The 20,040-nt window shown below is 45.1% G+C and overlaps 1 protein-coding gene across 8 annotated transcripts in view; it reads right to left on the reverse strand.

The window, feature by feature from the left end:
• shot (dystonin-like protein short stop) overlaps nt 1–20,040 on the reverse strand; it is a 69,633-nt gene that overhangs the window by 19,850 nt on the left and 29,743 nt on the right. For 7 of the 8 annotated variants that reach the window (XM_017900686.1, XM_017900661.1, XM_017900669.1 and 4 more), the window contains 7 exons: nt 4,513–4,659; nt 4,215–4,438; nt 3,341–4,135; nt 2,412–3,265; nt 1,921–2,210; nt 321–1,842; nt 44–213 (listed from right to left, as the gene is read on the reverse strand). In XM_017900686.1, coding sequence (XP_017756175.1) covers nt 44–213; nt 321–1,842; nt 1,921–2,210; nt 2,412–3,265; nt 3,341–4,135; nt 4,215–4,438; nt 4,513–4,659 — 4,002 coding nt within the window. The remainder of the gene's footprint in view (nt 1–43; nt 214–320; nt 1,843–1,920; nt 2,211–2,411; nt 3,266–3,340; nt 4,136–4,214; nt 4,439–4,512; nt 4,660–20,040) is intronic. The other variant, XM_017900677.1, reaches the window with a different exon arrangement.

The following is a 20,040-nucleotide window of genomic DNA, read 5'->3' on the forward strand; positions in this document are numbered from 1 at the left end:
TTTAAGTATCGAGTACTTAATATCTTTGTAACAATTTATTTACCTTTATCCTATCGAGAAGCTTCGGGTCTTTAGCAGCTCCACCAAGAGCGTGGTGAGATGCCAATTTGTCCTCGCACCGCTGCAAGCCGTGTCGCAATTCTCGCAGATTTTCATTAAAGTCCATCAAATGTCTTGCAGTGTCTTCCAAAGACTGAGTTCTTGCTATTAAATCTATAATACCAATTAATTCAATTACATTAGTCTAATGAAAAAAAAAAAAAAAAAAAAAAAAAAAAAAAAAAAAAAGAACAAATAGAAAAATAGTCAATTAATGTTACCATTATTCAACTTGTCCCATCTGGTTTTCATAGCACCAAGCTCGTTCTTTACGTTCTGTTTATCAATATCACAAGCTCCGAGGAAGGTCTCACCAAGCGTCTTGTTATTCTCAAATTCTCCCGAGTGTTTCCAGACCTCGTTCCTGAACGAAGATAATTCTTTCAATTGTTTCTCAATATCCTTACGTTTGAAGGAAGCCGGTTTCAAACATTCCAGCCTGTCTTCAGCTTGTCGGAGCCATGGTAGGAATGCGTCTTGGGCTTTGTAATACTTTTTGCAATGTTCTGCACAAGTCTGCAGTTTGGTGTGTCTATCGAGCATATCTTTCTTTAGACGATCCCACTGTGATTGCATTTTATCCAAATCACGTTGAAGAGATCGATTCTCAATCTTTTGTGATCGTGTTATCATATCTCGTCCCTTATTCAACAGCATGATGACTTCGTGTTCTTTACCCATTACGTTTCTATATATTGGCTCATGATGATCCAGTTGTTGTTGCAAAATATCTCTATCAGCGGATACCAGCAACTTCTCGGACATATTTCCAAGTTCGTCAGCAAGCCAACCCAATGTCTTAGTACAAGATGCTTCGAACTGCCGTCCATCTCGCAAATTGCCCTCTATCTCGGCTTTCTTATGATCTAATTTCCTCTGTAAATTATGATACAACTTTCCAACTACGTTTAGTTTGCCATGGATCTCAGATTTAGAAGCAGGATCGCTCAAAACCTCGCACAATTGATCTGCAGCTGCTTCGGCATCAGCTAATAAAGGTCTTTGTCCTTCCAATTGCCTTTCCAGGTTTTCTATCTTGCGCAATTGATCTTCAGGATCCTTTTCAAGGGTCAATTCATCGAGATTGTCCGAGATTGCTTGCAAAGCATCGCGTAAACGATTTACACTTGCATCGAATTCCCGACTGGTGTCAACCGCATCGCCCAAACTTTGTGCTCTCTCATCTAAACGAGCTAATTGATCAGACCACTTATCTAAAATAGAAAGATATTTGGCACTAGTTCTTTGCCCATCAGGTGAATCACGTCCTATTACTCCTAAGATACTCTCTCCAACTTGAATCAAGTGGTCCAATTGGGGTTGTTGAGTGCGGAATTCTTCTCTCAAAACTTGAACCTGTTGCACTTGACTGGCAACCATTCTAGGATCCGCTGAAATTGGACCCAACGCACTCAACATTCTTTCTTTCGAACCTAGCCATGACGCAAGCCCCTCTGATGTATCGCAGAAGTCTTTCACATCATCCAGGAACTTTATTCTATCCTTGCAACGTTCGCTAAACGATCTCCATCGACTAATTACGTCTTCCATTTCGTCGTTCAATCTATCTACACCATCTGCTCCCTTTTTACGTCTAACCAAATCACGTACTTGTGTTCTAGTGGTGTCAAGTAAGGATTGTTTCTCATACATTTCTTCAATCACAACCTTGATTTGTTTCGCCGTCTTATCTGCTTCTTCTTTCGTATTTGGCATAGTCTCTTTCGGAATCTGTCGTTGAATCTGCAATAAACAAACAATATTTCCGATTAAATCTTAACTTCTTGAATTACAGCTTTTATCCTGAAAGAAATACATTACCTTCTCCAGGAACAAAGAGAGTGTCTTCAAATTATCCATATGTCTTCTTAATTCATCCTTGACACTATCCAGTTCTGTTTGACGATCAGTTAAACGTACGCCCAATAGTCCGTATCTATTATTGATCTCTGAAAGCTGTTGCTGAACTGGTGACAAGTCTTCCAGGTGGAAACCATCTTGGCTGGAGCGTCGGCTGCTGAAGCCGCTGCTACCACCTGGAGAGACCGGACTTTGAGCAGCATACAATTTAGCAGGAGATGGTGAGCGACCGTCTTGTGACATTCGTCGTACTACAAAAAAAAATTGAAAAAAAAAAAAAGAAAAAATCGTGTGAGTTCAGTAAAAATGGAGACGAATCGTCAGTTGTGAAAAATTAGTAATGATCGCGAAAGAATGGAAAGATGTGTGTCATTTAGGAAAACGTTGTTAAGCAATGACGATTCGATAATATTGATCAGAAGGATTAGGAGTTTGGAATAACTGGTATGTACCTGGTCTCTTAGTCGGACTGGTACTGCCGCGACGACGAGTTGGACTTTCTGTACGTTCTTTTAGCAAGCCATCGTAAGCTATTCCAAGGTCGTTCACTTTATCAACGGTATTGCCGTAATCACGATACTCTTTTTGTATTGGTTTCAATTCGTCAGCTTGCTTTTTCAGTTTCTCCAAGTCGACAGCTACAGGCTCGAGACCTTGTACTTTGCTCTCAGTGCGCGTTAGCCAATCAATTACTTGATCGCGTAATTTTTCATAAGCAGACAGTTGTTTAGCTCTAGATTGACTGAGTCGTTGTTTCTCATCGATCAAATTATTCACTTCTTTCCATTGTGATTCTAACGCCTTGATCTTATCTCTAATAGGAGCGACATCTGTGACATCTTTCTTCGAGATCAAGCTCTTTCCATTACGAATCAAGTTTTCGAAATTGGCACGTTGATTTTCACGTTTGTCCACCAAATTGGTCATTTTGGTTTCATACTCGGCAACGTCAAGTTTACTCAAATCTCTTGATTCTAATGATTCGATCATGTGTGCATACCAGCTGTCGAACTTAGTGGCTTCGACCAAAAAGTCACTAAGGGCTTGAGCGATTTCACTAAGGAATTCACCCCGCCGCAAAGATTTAGCCAGCAGTTTCTCATATCTAGACATGACATCTTCCAGCTTGTCGTCTATACGTTTGGCAATTCTTGCATTACTGGGATTCATTGATAGGTTACGAGTACCGAATGCTACTGTATCTATGGTAAAATGATGGCTATCCAAATCAGCTTGAAGTAAACGTTGTTCCCTTTGCTGTTCTTCCAGACGTTCCTTATGCAAACTAACTGGTCTCTCTATATTCCTGTTTACAAAAGAATCGCGTTTACTTACAAAGTATTACTACGTTAATGGTAGATTTTAAAGTATCATTACTTACTTGAATTGACTTTCAAAGTTGTTCAACCAAAGTACCAAAGTATCCAACGTATCTTGTACTCCCTGACTTTGAACTAATGCCGTGTCCAATTCCTGACAATACTCAACGATTGCACTAGTTAGCTCTCTATATTTAGTTTCCAAAGCTATAACCGGTTCTCCCAATTCGAGCTCCTCTTTTGGTGTTAATTGTCCATCGAGAGATACCAGAAGAGCTTTAAAAGTAATCTTCACGTTTTCAATCAGCCGTTCATTAGCTAACATCTCGTTGTTCAATGCTTTCGCCTTGCTCAACTGATCTTCTATTTGCTTAGGCTCAGCTGCAATCGATTCTGAAATAGCTTTATGGATCTTTGGTTCGACTTCCTCCAGCCAATTCTTAGCTTTCTCAAGTGATTCGCGATGGTCCCTTTGCCTTCCACCAACACCAGACAGCTTGTCAGATAATAAATTAGCCCGTGACAGTAAATCTTTGTACTGAGCTGTAACCAGGGAAACCTCGCCACGTACAGGGGAATCCTGACTGGCTATGGGTTCCTTATGAGACAATCTCTGTGGCAAACTGGTTCGGAACTCGTTCAGGACGTGAAGGAACTCCTTGCTTTCATCCACGAATTTCTGGGCAACCATCGTAATGAATCGGAGGTCTGCTTGGTGTGCTATGACATCGCTGATAAAATCTCGCGTGGAATCTGTACTACTGTTTAGTCTATTCAGATCTGACAAGGAATGTTCCTTTTCTTCCAGAACTCTTCTAGCGTTATCCAACCAATGGGAGAATGTCGACAGCTCGTTCCTACGGAAAATAAATTGTCGTACAATAAACAATTGAACACGTTTCAAAGAGCCAAAAGCTTTCTTTTCACGACACTAACTTAAATTTGACCAAATCATCTCTGGCAGCGATCAATCGCTTGACCATTCTTTCAGTACGATCGGAGGCTCTGTCGAACCTGGTCTTCAAGGATCGACCATTCCTCTCTAGGGTAGACACTTCCTCGCTGGACAGTACGTTGCTACCAGTCAAAACTACCTGACGAATCTGATCGAGACAAGAGGAAACTGGACGCGAGTGAGCTTCCAAATCCTCCTTAATCTCCTGCGAATATTATTCGAACGAACAGTTAGTACACAGCTTTATTTACAAACAGTGAAAATCGGTATGACACTCACTTTCATAGCATTTATTTGATTCCGAAGTTCATCGACGTCTTCTTTCACATTGTCCTGGTTGGCTAATTTATCTTCCACCTCGGATATCCATTGAAGCAACTTCGAGGACGTTTCGTCGCACAACTTGTACTTCTCCTCGACCGCTTGCTATAGTGGTTTGCAACAGAGAAAACGTGCAATTTGGTACGTATCGTAGCCAGACAATTCGCGCTTTAATAACTTATCTAACGTGCTGTCTTAACGGGTAAAAACTATTAATAGGAAACCGCACTCTTACCAATAGCGGTGAGTCTGTAAGGAACAAATGTCAGTCAAAAAAACAGAACATGGTAAGCTTAAAAACGTATCTCACGCATGCAAACACATACACACACTTGGAACGTAAAACGTAACACGTTATATAAGTATTAAAATGGAAAAAAAAAGAAAAAAAAAAAGAAACTTGTATAAAAAACACAGTTGTTTAGAAGAACCAAGAGATCTGATTGATCTGCAGCGAGTAATCGAACTGCATATTTTTTCCCGTACGTGGTTTTTTCTATGCAGTCTCAAGCGAACGACAGGACAGATACGGAAGCCGCGTTCTCGTCTCAATAAGACGCGTCAACAAGCAAAATTAAAAACTGAAAAGACGATAATCGCGCGAGGAAATGATAACGAAGTGAATACGAAATGATACGGGATGGGGGATACGCGCTTACGATACGGATCATAATTTATTATTCATGGTCTATCGTAAATGCATAGACGTATATACATACATATATATATATATGTAAATGTATATATGCATATATATATTTGCGTTTGTTGGACTATGCTACGTGCTCAGAGCTTTCCCGCAAACTCGTGCTAGAAAGAAAACAGGATCGAGCTTATAAACTGAACGCAATAATACCTGAAAAAAAGGAAAACTTCAGTGTAAATAATCCGAATTAATCTGAATTAAACAATAGGAGCATCGTTGAAAATATCAAAATTGAAAAAAAAAAAATAAGGGGGTACGTTCGTTACTCGGTGATTAAGTGGGGGGTGGCAGGAAACTGTACTGATATATGCGGGGTAGATGTGCGATCGATGATAACCTGTTAAGCATGCGATCACACGTAACACGTGGCTACGCATTGAGAGAACGACTAGTCGCTGTCGATTTGTTTGATCGTTAATATCATGGTGATACAGGTCGTTTCGATGTCACGACACGCGTTAATGTGGTTCCCATTGTCGTTTCACGCTTTCCTTTTGCCCGTGTAATCTCCATTTATCGTATGAGGCAATCGAACGATCGCGAAATGGAAACGTGTAACCAGAACCCGAAAGGAAAACGTGAAATGTCGGTTAACCAACGTGCAAATTACAATTAATAGACGTTAAACGATTAGAGATCGATGATCGAGTTAGCATTGCCGATGCGATCAGGCGACACGATAGATCGATGACATTAAACTGTATTATCATAATTGTTACCACTTTTCTTCGTCTCGTTTCTTTACTTATTATACTTTATTTTTAATCGGTGACCGCGCACCGCTGATTAGTATGACATTAGCCCCCTGTTACGTGAAAGACAGTGACCGACGTGCGTCCTGATGAATAATGCGAGTGTGAGCGATCGGGATAATTGAAGGAGGAGCGCCCCACGTGAAACGGACGTAACGATATTATCGAGAGATCAGTTGTCCACGTTTCCCTTTACTTCTCGTTATTATCAGCGACCGCTGGCTTCGTTACCGATCCCATGCCAGACAATCCGCGACATGCTGGCCGACACGGGACGACTCGTTAAACACGAGGTTCAACTTATCGGATATCGTGGCACGCTCTTTTTCTTAGGGGCACCATGCAGGATGTGTGTTTCTGATGCCGGGTAGAGATGTTGGTGTTGCTGTTAACGACTGCCGCTGCTGTACAGTTTGTTGCTACCGACAAGATCGTCGATAGTGAGTGAGTTCGTGACACAGAGAGTGAGTTCGCGAGATTATTGTAGTCGGCTATCGTCGCACACGTAGAGCGATAGACGACAGGATGCATCGAAGCGTACAATACGTAACGATCCATAACCTTTGGCAAGCGGTTAAAAAGTAGAGTTAAAAAATTCAGAAAAATAATAATAAAAATAAAAGAAAAAAAAAAAAGAAACGTAAAAACAAAAAGATACATGAACAAAAATTCGGGAGAAAAAAAAGAGAGAAAAAAGAAGAGAAAAGACAGGGAAACGAAGAAGATACACGAGCGTAAAGGAAAATAGAGAAGAAACGAAAGCGAGGGAGGGACAGCTCGATAAAGAGGATAAGACGTCGCGAAAGGAACGAAGAAGTGTATAGTAAGAAACAGAGGTAGAAGTAGAAGAAGAAGAAGCAAGAAAGAGTGCCACTTACCCTAGCTTCTGCGGTGAGAATATAACCCTGCTCCAGGGCTTTCGCGAAGTCAAGGCTCTTTCCCGATGGATCTTCGATAAGCCTGCCCGCTATGGGATTTACTATCTCGGTATTTATAGCCTCTAAGAAACTAACGATTTTACCGGTCCCGGGTTCTTTGATCACTGTACTCGACGGATCTATCGAGCCCGAGTCGATCGCCTCCTTCAACGTCACGGGTATTCGATCTAGCGCGGACGCGACCCGGAACGGGTCGTGGAATCTACCGGAAGTCGCGTCGTAAAGTCCGAACTCCAACGTTTCGATGAAAGAGAGACCCCGTTTAGGCGTAATCAATAACTCCGCCTCTACTGCCTTCGACAACGGATACAATCGCGATGTTTCCGTTTCCAAAACGTTCCCCTTCTCCGCGTCCATCAGACCTTTCCTGAACGCCTCTGCTAATTTCACTAATTTCTTCTTCTCCGTGTCTTTGATCAACGCCGAGTCGGAGTCCACGATTCCGAGACTGACCGCTTCTTTCAGCGTCACCTGTTCACCAGTCTTCGGATCTATCAGTTTCCCGCTCTCCACTGACAAATGACCCTTCTCCGTAGCTTCCTCGAAGCTCAGAGGCTGCACGAAGTACACCTCGACCTCTCCGAAACGGACAAACCTTGGCACCAGTTTGCCATCGGACGTCCGGGTCGAGTCAGACTCGAACGTCCCACGACTAGATGGATCGAGGATTCCGTCTGCCAGGACGTTACTGATCGTGACGAATCGACCGCTCTACGGGTGCCTGATTACGGCTGTGTTAGGATCGAGAAGGTTTCTGTCAATCGCTTCTTGAATGGTACATTCCTGTCGGGTAGGTTCGTCTTTGCGAACGAGACTTCGACGAGCGGGTTGATGCGTCAGTGGTTTCTCCAGAGTCACGAGGAGACCTCGTTCTAGGGCCACGTCGATGGGGTAAGCACGTTTCGTTTTGGAATCTAAGATTCGACCGTGAGGCACGTCGATTGAACCATTTTCTATGCCCAACGCAAGAGACGTTATCTGACCTGTCGTTACATCTTTCAGCGCAGTTGTATTCGGATCCAGGAGACCCACCTCGAATGCTCGACTTAGATCGTGACTTTCGTTGGTTCGAGGATCCACGAAGACCCCAGTTTCGCTTCTGTATAGGTCGCAAGTGACTGCTTCCTCGATGCTAAGCGGTAATCTCGAGGACACGATGTAACCTCTCTTCAGAGCTTCGCGTAAATCGATTGGTTTCTCGTTTGCTGGCAAGGCGATGTAGGTGCCGTGGATGTCGTCGATAACACCGGAAGAAACTGCTTCGGACAGCGATACGTACTTGTCGGATCGAGTGTCTCGGACAATGAATGAAAGAGGATCGATTAATTCCGTCCTGCAAGCGTCAGCAAGCGTGAGTTTCTGGTTGGTTAACGGATTAGTGAATTTCCCGGTGACAGGGTCGTACATATTCATCATGATCGTTTCATGCAGGCTGAAATATGCAGTTACAATGTCAACGATTAATCCCAAGTGCAAGGCTAGGGTTAAAGACACTGTCCTGTTTGCTCCAGGTTCTTTGAACATTCCGGTTCGCCTGTCTATCACTCCAGCCCGACAAGTTTCTGCCAATGATAGCAACCTGCCTGCCCTTCTGTCCCAATAACATGCTAGAGTGGGACTGATTAAGCAGTTCCTCATTGCTTCGTGTAAAGTTATCTTTCCAGTTTGCTCGTCGTATCGGCCTTGATGAATAGCTCTCTGTAAAGATACAGCTTCTCTGTCGTCCACGATTAGGTCAGCTTCGAAGGCTTCTTGCAAGGACATGGTCGAACCTGCGGTGATATTTACTATGCCGGAAGTACCATCGATATATCCGCTTCTGATTGCTTCTTTGAGAGATATCGTATCCCAGAAACCACTCCTTCCATCCTTCACGGTCACGGAATCTGCATCTATTAAATTTCTCTGAATAGCCTCTATGAGAGTCAAGTAAATACCTGTTTGAGGATCCAAGAACATATTCGTCCTTTCATCCAAAATTCCTTTATAAATGGCCTCGCTGAATGTCATTGGTCGTCGAGCTTCCAAAAGCAGTCCATGTTCCAGTGCTTCATGGAAATCTATGGGTTTACCATTCTCGTCGGTCACAGTGCCGGTCTTTGGATCCACTATCAATTCCTTGATAGCTTTGCTGAAGGTAATTGCCTTTCCATGTGGTTGGCGTACCACTACCGCTGTGCTGGGATCGATGGCACCAACCTTGATGGCACGATCTGTTGGTAATTTCTCCCTAGTCTCTGGGACGATGAAACGACCGGTTGTTGGCTCGTACAGTCCTTTGAAGACTGCTTCGGGAAGAGATATCTTGCGTTTCGCCGGTACTATAAGCCCACGATCAAGGGCGTCTGTCAGTGACAAAAATGAATTTGTCGATGGATCGACCGCTATTCCCATTTTAGGTTTGATCAGACCTTGCTTTATAGCCTCGCCCAGAGAAATTATCTCGCTGTTTCTTGGATCTTTCACGGAAGGACTATCCTTGGCAATTAGTCCGCTCTCTAGTGCATCTTCGAGGGTGTAACTAACGCCATCTATCTCGAAGGTACCTTTCTCGGGATCGTAAGTCTGATGAGCCAATGCTTCTTGTAACGACCATGGTTTCACGGTGCTGAGAATGTAACCTTTTTCGTAAGCAACATCCAAAGTCATAGAATGCGGAGATAACAAAATTCCTTTTTCGAGATCAATCAGCTGGTTCTCCTCAGCTTCTTGCAATGACAAAACTCTGTCGTTCCTGTCGTCCCTGACCATGGTTGTTTCCCCGTCAACGTATTTTGTCTCCAACGCCTCTTTCAAAGTAGTTTCCTCTCCGGTTCTTGGATTAGCAACGAGACCAGTCCTTGGGCAGTAATATTCCTGAACAATTGCATCGATTAGTGTAGGCACGAAACCCGTGGTAACTATTAAACCTCTATCAAGAGCAATATTTAACGGAAGCAGTTCACCAGCTTTGGTGTCTCGAAGCTGACCAATGCTAGAGTCCAACAACTTCGATTCCCCGAGCGCCTCTTCCAATGACAGGAACGTCCCTGCCTTGCTATCTTCGCACTCACTGATGAATGCATCGATTATTCCTCTACGTACACTTTCTTCCACATCTATAGACTGACCAGTTAACGTGTCTTTGATTTTACCAGTATCCTCTTCGTAAAGGCCCTTTCTGATAGCTGCTTCCAGAGAAATCGGTTTGCGTGACTCGGGAACCATCAATCCCTTCACGAAAGCATCCTCAAGGTCGATCTTCGCGCCAGATTCTAACACGTCCTGAAGAGACGAAACCTCATCGTTTACTGGATCTCGAATGCTAATCGAATTCGGGTCGATCAGGCCAACTTCGATAGCTTCGTTCAATTTGAGCTTCAGTTTAGTCGTTGGATCTCGAATTTCACAGGTGGATGGATCAAGCAAACCAGCTTCGACTGCTCTTCGTAAAGTTAAACCTTCTTGTCCGTCAACTGTCGAAATCGCTGGTTGCTTCGCCATTGGTTTCTCCTTTATTAAACCTAATTTCACAGCTTCGAAGAATGGTATCTTTTTACCTGTCTTTGGATCAACCATGTATCCGATATTTCGATCTACTAAAGGTTTAGCGATTGCTTCGCGAAGAGGAACATATTTATCGGCTGTCTTACAAGATAGATCTTTGACCAAAACATTGTTTGGATTAAAAATTCCAAGGTCCAGGACAAAATCGTGGAAGGAAACAATATCTCCTGTCTCAGGATCGACGAACTTTTCTTTTTCTAGATCGTATGCATTACGAACCACGAGATCTCGAGCTGTTAGATCAGGTGTTACTTGAATCACGAATCTGTCGCCTTCTTCTGATCTAGATTCTTCTGATTCTTCTGATTCTTCCTGCATCAATTCCTCAACCTTCTCTGGACTATCTTCTCTTCCAAAATCTACCGTGGATTCTGTTTCCTCCTTTTCTTCCACTTGTTCTTCCTTAGTGACAGTGTCCTCTGATTCTTCTTTTTCAACAGATAATTTTGAAGGTTCTGCCTTTGGTTTCTTCTCGGCGGCTTTCACTTGAGCCTCTATTTTCTCAACAGTTTGCGTCTTTAATAGTTCAATATTATCTACTTGTAGCTCTGACTTTGAAGGTTCTTTTGGTGTTATCTTTTTGACTTCTGATTCTTTCAAAGAATCTTCTATTTCCTTGTCTTTGATTTCCGGTTCTAAAGTTTCTTCAGCCTTCTTTACCTCCTCCTCCTTTGAAGGTTCCTTTGAAGGTTCCTTTGAAGGTTCCACTTTCTTCTTTTCCGTTTCTTTCTCTTTTTCTGTCTCTTTCTCCTTCGCTGCTACTATATCCTTTTCTGTTTCTTTCTCTTTTTCTACCTCTTCCTTCTTTGCTACTATATCCTTTTCCGTTTCTTTCTCTTTTCCTTCCTCTTTCTTCTTCTCTGCTACTTTCTCCTTTTCCGTTTCTTTCTTTTTCTCTGCTTCTTTCTTCTTCTCCGTTACTTTCTCCTTTTCCGTATCTTTCTCTATTTCTGCCTCTTCTTTCTTCTCTGCTACTTTCTCCTTTTTCATTTCTTTCTCTTTTTCTGCCTCTTTCCTCTCTTCTGCTACTTTCTCTCTTGCCGTTGCTTTCTCTATTTCTTCTTCTTTCTTCTTTTCTGTTACTTTCTCCATTTCCGTTTCTTTCTCTTTCCTCTTCTCTGTTACTTTCTCCTTTTCCATTTCTTTCTCTTTTTCTGCCTCTTTCTTCTTCTCTGCCACTTTCTCCTTCTCCGTTTCTTCCTCTTTTTCCGCCTCTTTCTTCTTCTCTATTATTTTCTCCTTTTCTACTACTTTCTCGGTAGGTTCTTCGGTAATCTTCGTCTTGATCTCAGAGGCACCATCAACCACAGATGGTTTCTGCTTCACTGTCACAGATGCAACCTTCTGTTCGTCTTTGGGACGAGAAATCTGAACAGTTTCCGTCTTTTCAGCTTGTCGAAGATCCTTGCTCTTTTCTCTGCTCGTTGAGGCATCACGGACGGCATCGTATACTGCTTTCCCAGCAAGGACAGGTGCCGCGACCACTGCTAGGAGTCCTAACTTGGCAGCTTGTTTCAAAGAAACTGTACCACGTCCTTGATCATCCTTTGTCTTTCCTGTCACAGGATCAATAACTCCTTTCTCCAGTGCTTCCTTAGTCGTGATTGTTTCAGCTGTTCTCGTGTCATAAATTACAGTATTAGGATCGACCAAACCCACCTCCACTGCTTCACTAAGGGTATAGGATTTTTTAGTTTCTGGATCCACGAATCTTTCTGTCTTTTCGTCGTATACCTGATTAATTTGTTCGGTTTCAGTGCTTGTGGTACTGGTGTCGGAAATATGACGCTCAGACGAGTCATCCAATAGTCCATTCTCAATAGCTTCTTGAATAGGCATGGCGAGTCCAGTCGAAGGATTAGTGTAAGTTCCGGCACTCATATCGAGCAAACCTTTTTGAAGTGCATCGTCGAATGTCATCTTGATATCTTTTGTAGTGAATTGTTCGGTTTTCTCTGACTCGTCTTTAACGATTCCCATCTTCCGAGCGTCATCTATCTTTATAACATCTCCGGTTTCGATGTTCTTCACTTCGTTGGTATTTACTAGTTCATAACCAGACAACATTTCTAGCGTCTTAGTGGTAATAGTGTGATAAGAAGTGACCGTTTCAGTGACACCAGAAGTCACAGTGGTAGACACACTGGTTACTGGTGGTTTGACGACTAATAAGCCTGATTCGATGGCTGTTAAGAGATTCACCGGGGTTCCAGTCGTAGGATGAACAAAGACACCCTTTTCACGATCGATTAGGCCAGCTTCTAGGGCCTTGGTCACCTCCATACTGTCAGAAGTCACAGGACACGGTAGCGACATAATGAAATTACCCTTTATGGCATCTTCCAGGGACAAACGTTCCTCCGTAATTGGGTGTCGTATTTCTTTACCAGAGTCATCTATCAAACCACGTTCAAGCGCCACGGTAAATGTCATTCCAGCGGGAGGAATTTTTTCTTGACTTCTGTCCGAATCGGCAAACACGTTGCTTTCGACAGCTTTCACCAGACCCACGCTTCTCCCTTCGCTGGTTTTTATCAATGAGTTCTCTGGGTCGACATGGTCACTTTCAATGGCATTACGAAGTGTCTCTGTTCGTCCATCGGAATAGGTCAATTTTGATAGCGGATCGACTATCTCGCAAAGAATCGCCTCTTTGAGTGTCAGATGAGCACCGGTTTCTGGATGAACGATTTTACCTTCTTCAGGATCGAGCAGACCTTGCTTGTATAAACCAGGAATTGATAAACTTTTTGCTAACGGGACCAGGACATGAGCGTTCACTGGGTCAAGGATTCCACGTTCCACTGCCTCGCCAATGTTGAGGACATCTCCTCTCTGAGGATCGACGATCCTTCCTGCGCCTGCGTCTATCTTCTTGCTGCGAATAGCTTCGGATAACGAAACCAATTTACCATCCTCCGCGCCTACCTCTTTATTGAAGATTTCAGCTGTCTCTTCGTCGATTAGTCCACTCTCTAGAGCTTCCTTTGCTTTCACTACCCTCTTCCTCATTTTCTGAAGCACAATCGTCTTAATTTCGCTGTCAGCAGTTGATCGAATCAAGGTTTCTCCAACGGTGAAAACTTTGGTACCTGCAACTGATTTAGGTTTCAGCTTCGAGCTTCCTTCTATTTCCTCCTCCATTCTTGAAACGGAAGGCTCTTCGCTGGCTGCCGTTGGAGAAGAATCTGTTACGGAATCCATCACAGACGCTGAGCCAATAGCTGAATCTGATTCAGAGATGGAAACAGAAGCTGGCAGTTTGCCAATCACTGAAACTTCTTCCTGTTCACTCGGTGATGTTTGCTCGGTAGCAATTTCTTCGGTTTCTATCTTATGAAGCAAAGCTGTATCCGTGGTAGATACAGATGTGACTGGAACAAGAGGTGATCCCATGACGCTAACTATACCGAATTTCGCAGCGTCGAGTAGAGATATCTTTCTGTGCTTATCCACGTGATATTCAGCTGTGTTGGAATCAACGATACCACGCTGGACAGCTTCTACTATGCCAATGTCTTTTCCTGTAGTAGGGTCCTTTACAAGCACCACTTCGGATGGCAAGGTACCATCGGACAAAGCTTGCAGTAACTCGGTTGACTTTCCACTCTCGGTTGATATGACTAGAGCTGTACTTGGGTCATAGATAAGGCCTCGTGAGACCCTTACGGGGTCAGGTATCGCGTGACTAGTTTCAGAAATTTTGATTTCGAATTGCTTCGATGGATCATCCGATCGTGTTACCTCTAACTTATCTGGCTCACCGGAGACTTTGGTAATTCGAAGAAGTCTCTGCTGCGAGGTATCACCCTCGGGTTGCTTATGTCCTAGGATGACGAGTCCTTTGTTAATTGCCTCCTTCATCGTGATCTTCTGTGGACTAGTGTAATGGCCTGTCGAATCCAGAATGTTCTTCTCCAAGCTTCGTAACAAGGACACCTTCCTGCCATTATTTGGATCTATCACGAAGCTCGAATTCGGGTCAATTATTCGTAACTTGACGCACTCTTCGAAGGAAACTAGTCTATCCGTTCCTGGAATTATGAAAAGTCCTGTAGTGGGGTCGAACAGTTTTCTCTCAATTGCCTCTGAAAGGGACCATCCGTCAGTAGGCAATTCGAACACACGTTTCTCGGTGAATAAACTTTCCTCCTTCGTAGACTCACTAACTACACTGGTGTCTTGGTCTTGATCTGGATCCCTGTACTTGATCCACGATGATTGACTAAAATCAACTTCGTCGGTTACTCTCACTGGTGATACTCTGTCCAAGGACTCTTTCGTTCTAATTACGCTGCTTGCTTTCATCTCCGAGGCAGAGACCACGTGGTCCTTATCAATAATAGTCGTTGTAGTGCCAATTGCTTTAGGAATACTATCACCGAGAGTCGATCTAACAGAGTCATCGACGTCCATCGTTTTATCGACAGAGCGACCACGTATCCCTTCAACTTTATCCTGTCTTTCGTCGACCATATCTTCGCTTTCCTTTTCTTCTCGGACTTCTTTGATTTTCGTTACCGTCTGCGTGGTAACGGTGACATTTAAAAGACCCGTGAGTAATGCGGCACCATCGGGCGTAATGAGTCCACGTTTAATGGCATTTTCAAGGGGTACCGGTTTCTTAGTTCGCGGGTCTAGGAGCAGACCAGTTCTAGGATCGATTAATTCAGAGAAAATGGCTTCCAAGAGCGTGATCTCCCTACCCTCTTCCACGATTCCGATGCCACGATTAAGCATCTCTGAAACTTCCGGTCGAATGTAACCGCGTTCTTCGGCTTCTGCCAGTGAAACTGTTTCTCCGGTATTAAGATCAACGATGTAACTGCCACCAGACTTGGAACTGATCAAACCTTTAAGTAAAGCAGCATTTAAGCTCACGTATTCGCCGGTTAGCGGATCTCTAAATCCATCCACGTCAAATATTGTCTTCTGGGCAAGCGAGGTGACTAGGCCTTTCTCAACGGCTTCCGAAATAGCCAATTCCTCCGTAGTGATTGTATCTTTGTAGGTTGCTCTGTCAGGATCGATCAGTCCACGGTTTAACGCCTCGGATAACGTGACTACCTCGCCGGTTCTTGCGTCGACGATAGACTTCAGTCGATCTCCATCGAGGACGCCGCGTTCAATGGCCTCCGTTACGGTCAATTTGATTCTACGTGCGGGACTCGTAATCCTTCCACTCTCGTCTATTATCTCGGTATCACGGCAGTCTTTCAGCGTCATAGGTTTAACGATCAACCGCCGTCTGTGCGCTTCCTTTAGAGAAAGTTTCTCCATTGTAAGGCCATGCATATACTTGCCAGTTTTCGAATTGATTATTCCCGACTCGAGAGCCTGCAGCAGCGTCACTTTAACGTCGTTCCTTGCGTCTACGATCTCCCTGGCAGTTGGATCCAAGATTCCTTTCTGAACAGCCTCGTCGAGGGCGTAACTTTCTCCCGTGATCCGATCGAGAACACGACCAAGCGTCTCGTCCACTAAACCCTGGGTTATCGCGTCGGAAAGAGGCAACGCACTCCTCTTAACCGTGACGGTGACGTCTAGTTTCGCTAGGTATCCCCTCGCGTGAGCTTCTTCGACCGACAGCCTCTCACCGTCCTCCGTAACCAGTTCGCCCGTGTGTGGATCCAACGCGGAACCTTGTCCCATCGTGCCTACGTTGTCCCTCATCGCATCGGCTACACTAACCGCGTTCTCATCGGCCGGTGTACTCTCTCCGTAGTAAGTTACCTTCGCTCTATCTCCTGACCCGACACTCGGACCTAGCAGACGATCCGCGAGACGCGAGTCGATTATCTTCTGGCGGGCAGCTTCCTTGATCGTGACGGTCTCTTTACCGTCCCTCGAGCACACTATCCTACCCTTGCTAACATCCAAGATCCTAAAACTTATCGCCTCGCCCACCGTCAACAGCGCCCCGGTTCGTGGATCTACGATACACCTAGCCTCGATTACGTTCTCTGTACCTATATTCTCTTCCGCCCGCTCTATCCTCTTTAGACTCCTAATCTTTCTAAAATGCATGCTGCTGTCGCTAATACTGCTGGTTCTCGACCACGACGCCTCGTCCCTTTCGTCAATCCTCTTCTCATCCTCGTGTTTACGCGACATCTTTTCTCGATCGACCTCGAGCTCTCTCTCGGACTGCGTGGTCGTCGCTGTCGTCGCTGTCGTCGCTGTCGTCGCTGCATCCTGACCAAGGGACGCGCTTCGACTGTCAAGACGAGAGCTTTCCTGGGAACTGGAGCGCCGTATCGTGTCACTAGACACAATGGTCTCGCTTCTCTCGGTTCTTTCCGTCCGTTCTGTCCTTTCCTGTCGTTCCAAACTATATCTATAGTGGATGAAACAGAATCGCTTTAAATTACAGAAACAGCTCGATGCCATTGTCATTTCGCTTATGCAACTATACTCACTGCGACTGTGTGTAGTGCGTGGTCGTGGAAGTGTAACGTTCCTCGCAACTGCTGTTCTCGTAGATATTGAATTCTGTGCGGAACGTCCTTAGCGGCCTCTGCTCCTGAAGGGCGCGCTGAAACACGCATGGAATATGTAATAGATGTCTCTATGCAGCGTGAACAGACTATACATCGGCGGAATAAGCGCGACGAAAGTACGTGGCGTGGTTAGAAGGGCAGATCGATTCGAATATTACCGCGTTCACGACCCTCCTCCTATCGAGCGTCATAGCGTTCCGTTATCTCCGTCCGGTGTACGCAGATCGTCGCAAAAGATTAGAAACACAGCACGGGAACGGAGACTTTCGATCTGCGTGCTACGCCGCAGCTCGTCTAGAAACTGTGTCGCGTGTCAGGGCTGCGCGTCACTCTCGAATGCGTACTTTCGCAGAACATGTTAACGATAATGGTGGAGGAGATCGGGACACCGGTTTAATCACCGCGAGCACCTCCGGGGGACTGACTCAACTGTCTCGAGTTGGCAAGACGCCGGCCGTCTCGTAAACTCGAGAAACGAGGCATCTGCGCGTGAAAAAGCCAGATTCTTTTTTTAGAATCGCGACCGGCCGCTCTTTACCGGCAGAGAACGCGTAAGTCTCGACGGTTAACCACGCGGATTTCTTGTCCCTTTCCTTATGCTAATCAGAGCCGACGCGCGAGAAATTGACTCGCCCTAAATACTCGACGCATCTATCATGACGTATCGCCGTAGGAACGAAGCGTATCAATCCGGACCGAACGAGCGTAGAATTAAAAGGATCACGTAATCGATGAGTAACGTGCGAAAGACACGTGTCCCGACCGATCCCGTGCACGTGACAGGCGGAGAAAAATCTTTGCATTCGCGGAGAACGATCCCCTACTCTATCCCCTCCATCGATGATAATTCGCGAACTATCGCGACTGTCGACTGTCCCAGTTTTTCCACATGGAACCTCGTACCTTTCGTACGATTTTAACGGTTGGCATCGCGACCGTAGTACTCCTGGCGGCGTCCACGCGCATCTCGTACGAAAATTGAGAACGAGTCGGCCGTTAATTCCCGATGATAAACTAAAATACGCCCGACGACCGATCGCCGACGCCTCGAGACGTGTCTGCAACACCGCGCGAACGCAATAAACGAACGTTGACTAGCGCCAGCTGTGCGAGAACGTCTACTGTGCGCCGTCGCTTATTCGCACCTACAGGATCTCTCGGTAACACACGTTCGCGTTATCGATCGAGCGCGGAGGCGGCGGGAAGGATGAAACTTGGCCGCTAGTTGCGCATTATTCCGTCAGCGAACCAGTCTCGTTACGCGTGAGCGCCGTGTGGGCGTTCTCGCGGAGATTGGAGAAGGACGGAAGGACGATTCGGTCACTGCCAATTTTGTGCATGTTGACAATTAACAGTTGGAGAATTAACATTTCACGGGTCGCGTATGCCCCCTGGCAAGGAGAATACCGTGATCTAACTGTGGCCGCGAGACGCGTGTAATTCGTTCCAGATTAGCCGAGCGTTCAGGGTCACGTGCAGGCATAAAGTCCATTACGTTATACTCGATTGAATTGTTATTCCATTTCTTGTCTTAACCTTTCGCATTTCAATTACGTCGTTCGGAATACCGTAAAGATTAGACGGACGATTGCATTGGTAAGATTATCGGTAATTGGAGCGTTTAGCGCTACGTCAAAGGGTAAACAAATCTACGGCGCCATATCTCTATATACGTTTCTAAGAAAACAAAACGATATGCGAGGCGGAAAACGGGAAAGAGAATGTCGCAGATTAATTTATTTACCTATGACGCGCGAAACGTGGCATAAAAAGTGGAATAGTCTCACCTGCAGGGACATGTCCTCGGGATGTAGCGTTGCCAACTGCCTGACTCGATCCTGCAGGATATTCACGAGCGTGGTGTACCTCTTGTTCAGATTATCTAGGTCGCGAGCGATGTCGTCGACAGTCGATACGAACTCTCGTCGCGGCTTTTTCACAGATGCATCCAAAGACGGGCAGATATCTTCCAACTGTTCCTTGAACGCTCGAAGCCTTTGTCCGTAGATCTATGGGTTTTGGTTAGCCCGTTACGGTTAGTGGATAGTATTAGATTGTCGCCTGTGCGTCGCTCTACCCTTCTATCCCTTTAGCAATCCCTAGTACCACCGTGTCCTACGGGACACCCGTCAGTCTTGAAGCAAGCCGACCGCGTATGAGGAATAGCGTCGAGATGTACTAATGATCTCAAGGGATGCAATTTTAGCAACTTTAAGCGGCTTGTATGTCCGGTTAATCGATCAACCGAACGGGGAAAAGCTACATGAAGCCTGAACCTTGCGAGCGTTCAAGCGCCTCGTGTAATCACGATGTACGTCGAGGATCGTGAACCAAGCGTAACGAAACTACCTTCCTCTACTTTGCATACCATGATAAGTTCACCAGGCGTCGTGTTTAATACGAACGATCGGGGTTAAGTGTGCCTTCGTTTGATATTCGTTATTAACAAAAGGAAAGGTGCGCAAAGTGAGGAACGACTCGGAACAGGAAACAATCGAATTTGAATAAAGAATGTAGGCGGGTGCGTTCCAAGCGAGGATTGAAAAGCCGTTTCGTATTCGACGATCGTGTTGCCGATCGATACGAAACGTTCTCGGTTGGATGGAGAAACGGGTAACTTTCCTTTTGCGTGTGTAAAGCCACCAAAAGCCAAGTATCGTGTGCTATCGTTAGCGTTAGCATCATTTAAGCCTATGATCGTTTGTATTCACAGCGGCTATGACGGCGAGAAGGTTAAAGCGATCCTTAGTGCAGCAAAAGCGAGAGGAATGTAGGCTCGCGATGCATCCTTGACCCCTGGAAACAATTGAAAACTCGAAATGTCTAAATACGTTGTTCGTCGACACGACGAATCATCGTACGAGCCTCTGACTCTCTTTGGCCGTACGATATTGCGCGTGACGAATCCGCTGAAAAGCCCATGGAAAACACCAGCTGAAAAAGTTGCGATCGATGCTGGGCTGCGAGGTAGACAGTCCATCCAGTAGCGATAGCGGCGACAGTGACAACAGTAGCGTACGCTTTTCCTAGTGATTTGCAGCTTG

This window comes from Eufriesea mexicana, unplaced genomic scaffold (assembly GCF_001483705.2).
Source record: "Eufriesea mexicana isolate 0111107269 unplaced genomic scaffold, ASM148370v2 scaffold474474835, whole genome shotgun sequence".
Taxonomy (NCBI): Eukaryota; Metazoa; Arthropoda; class Insecta; order Hymenoptera; family Apidae; genus Eufriesea; species Eufriesea mexicana.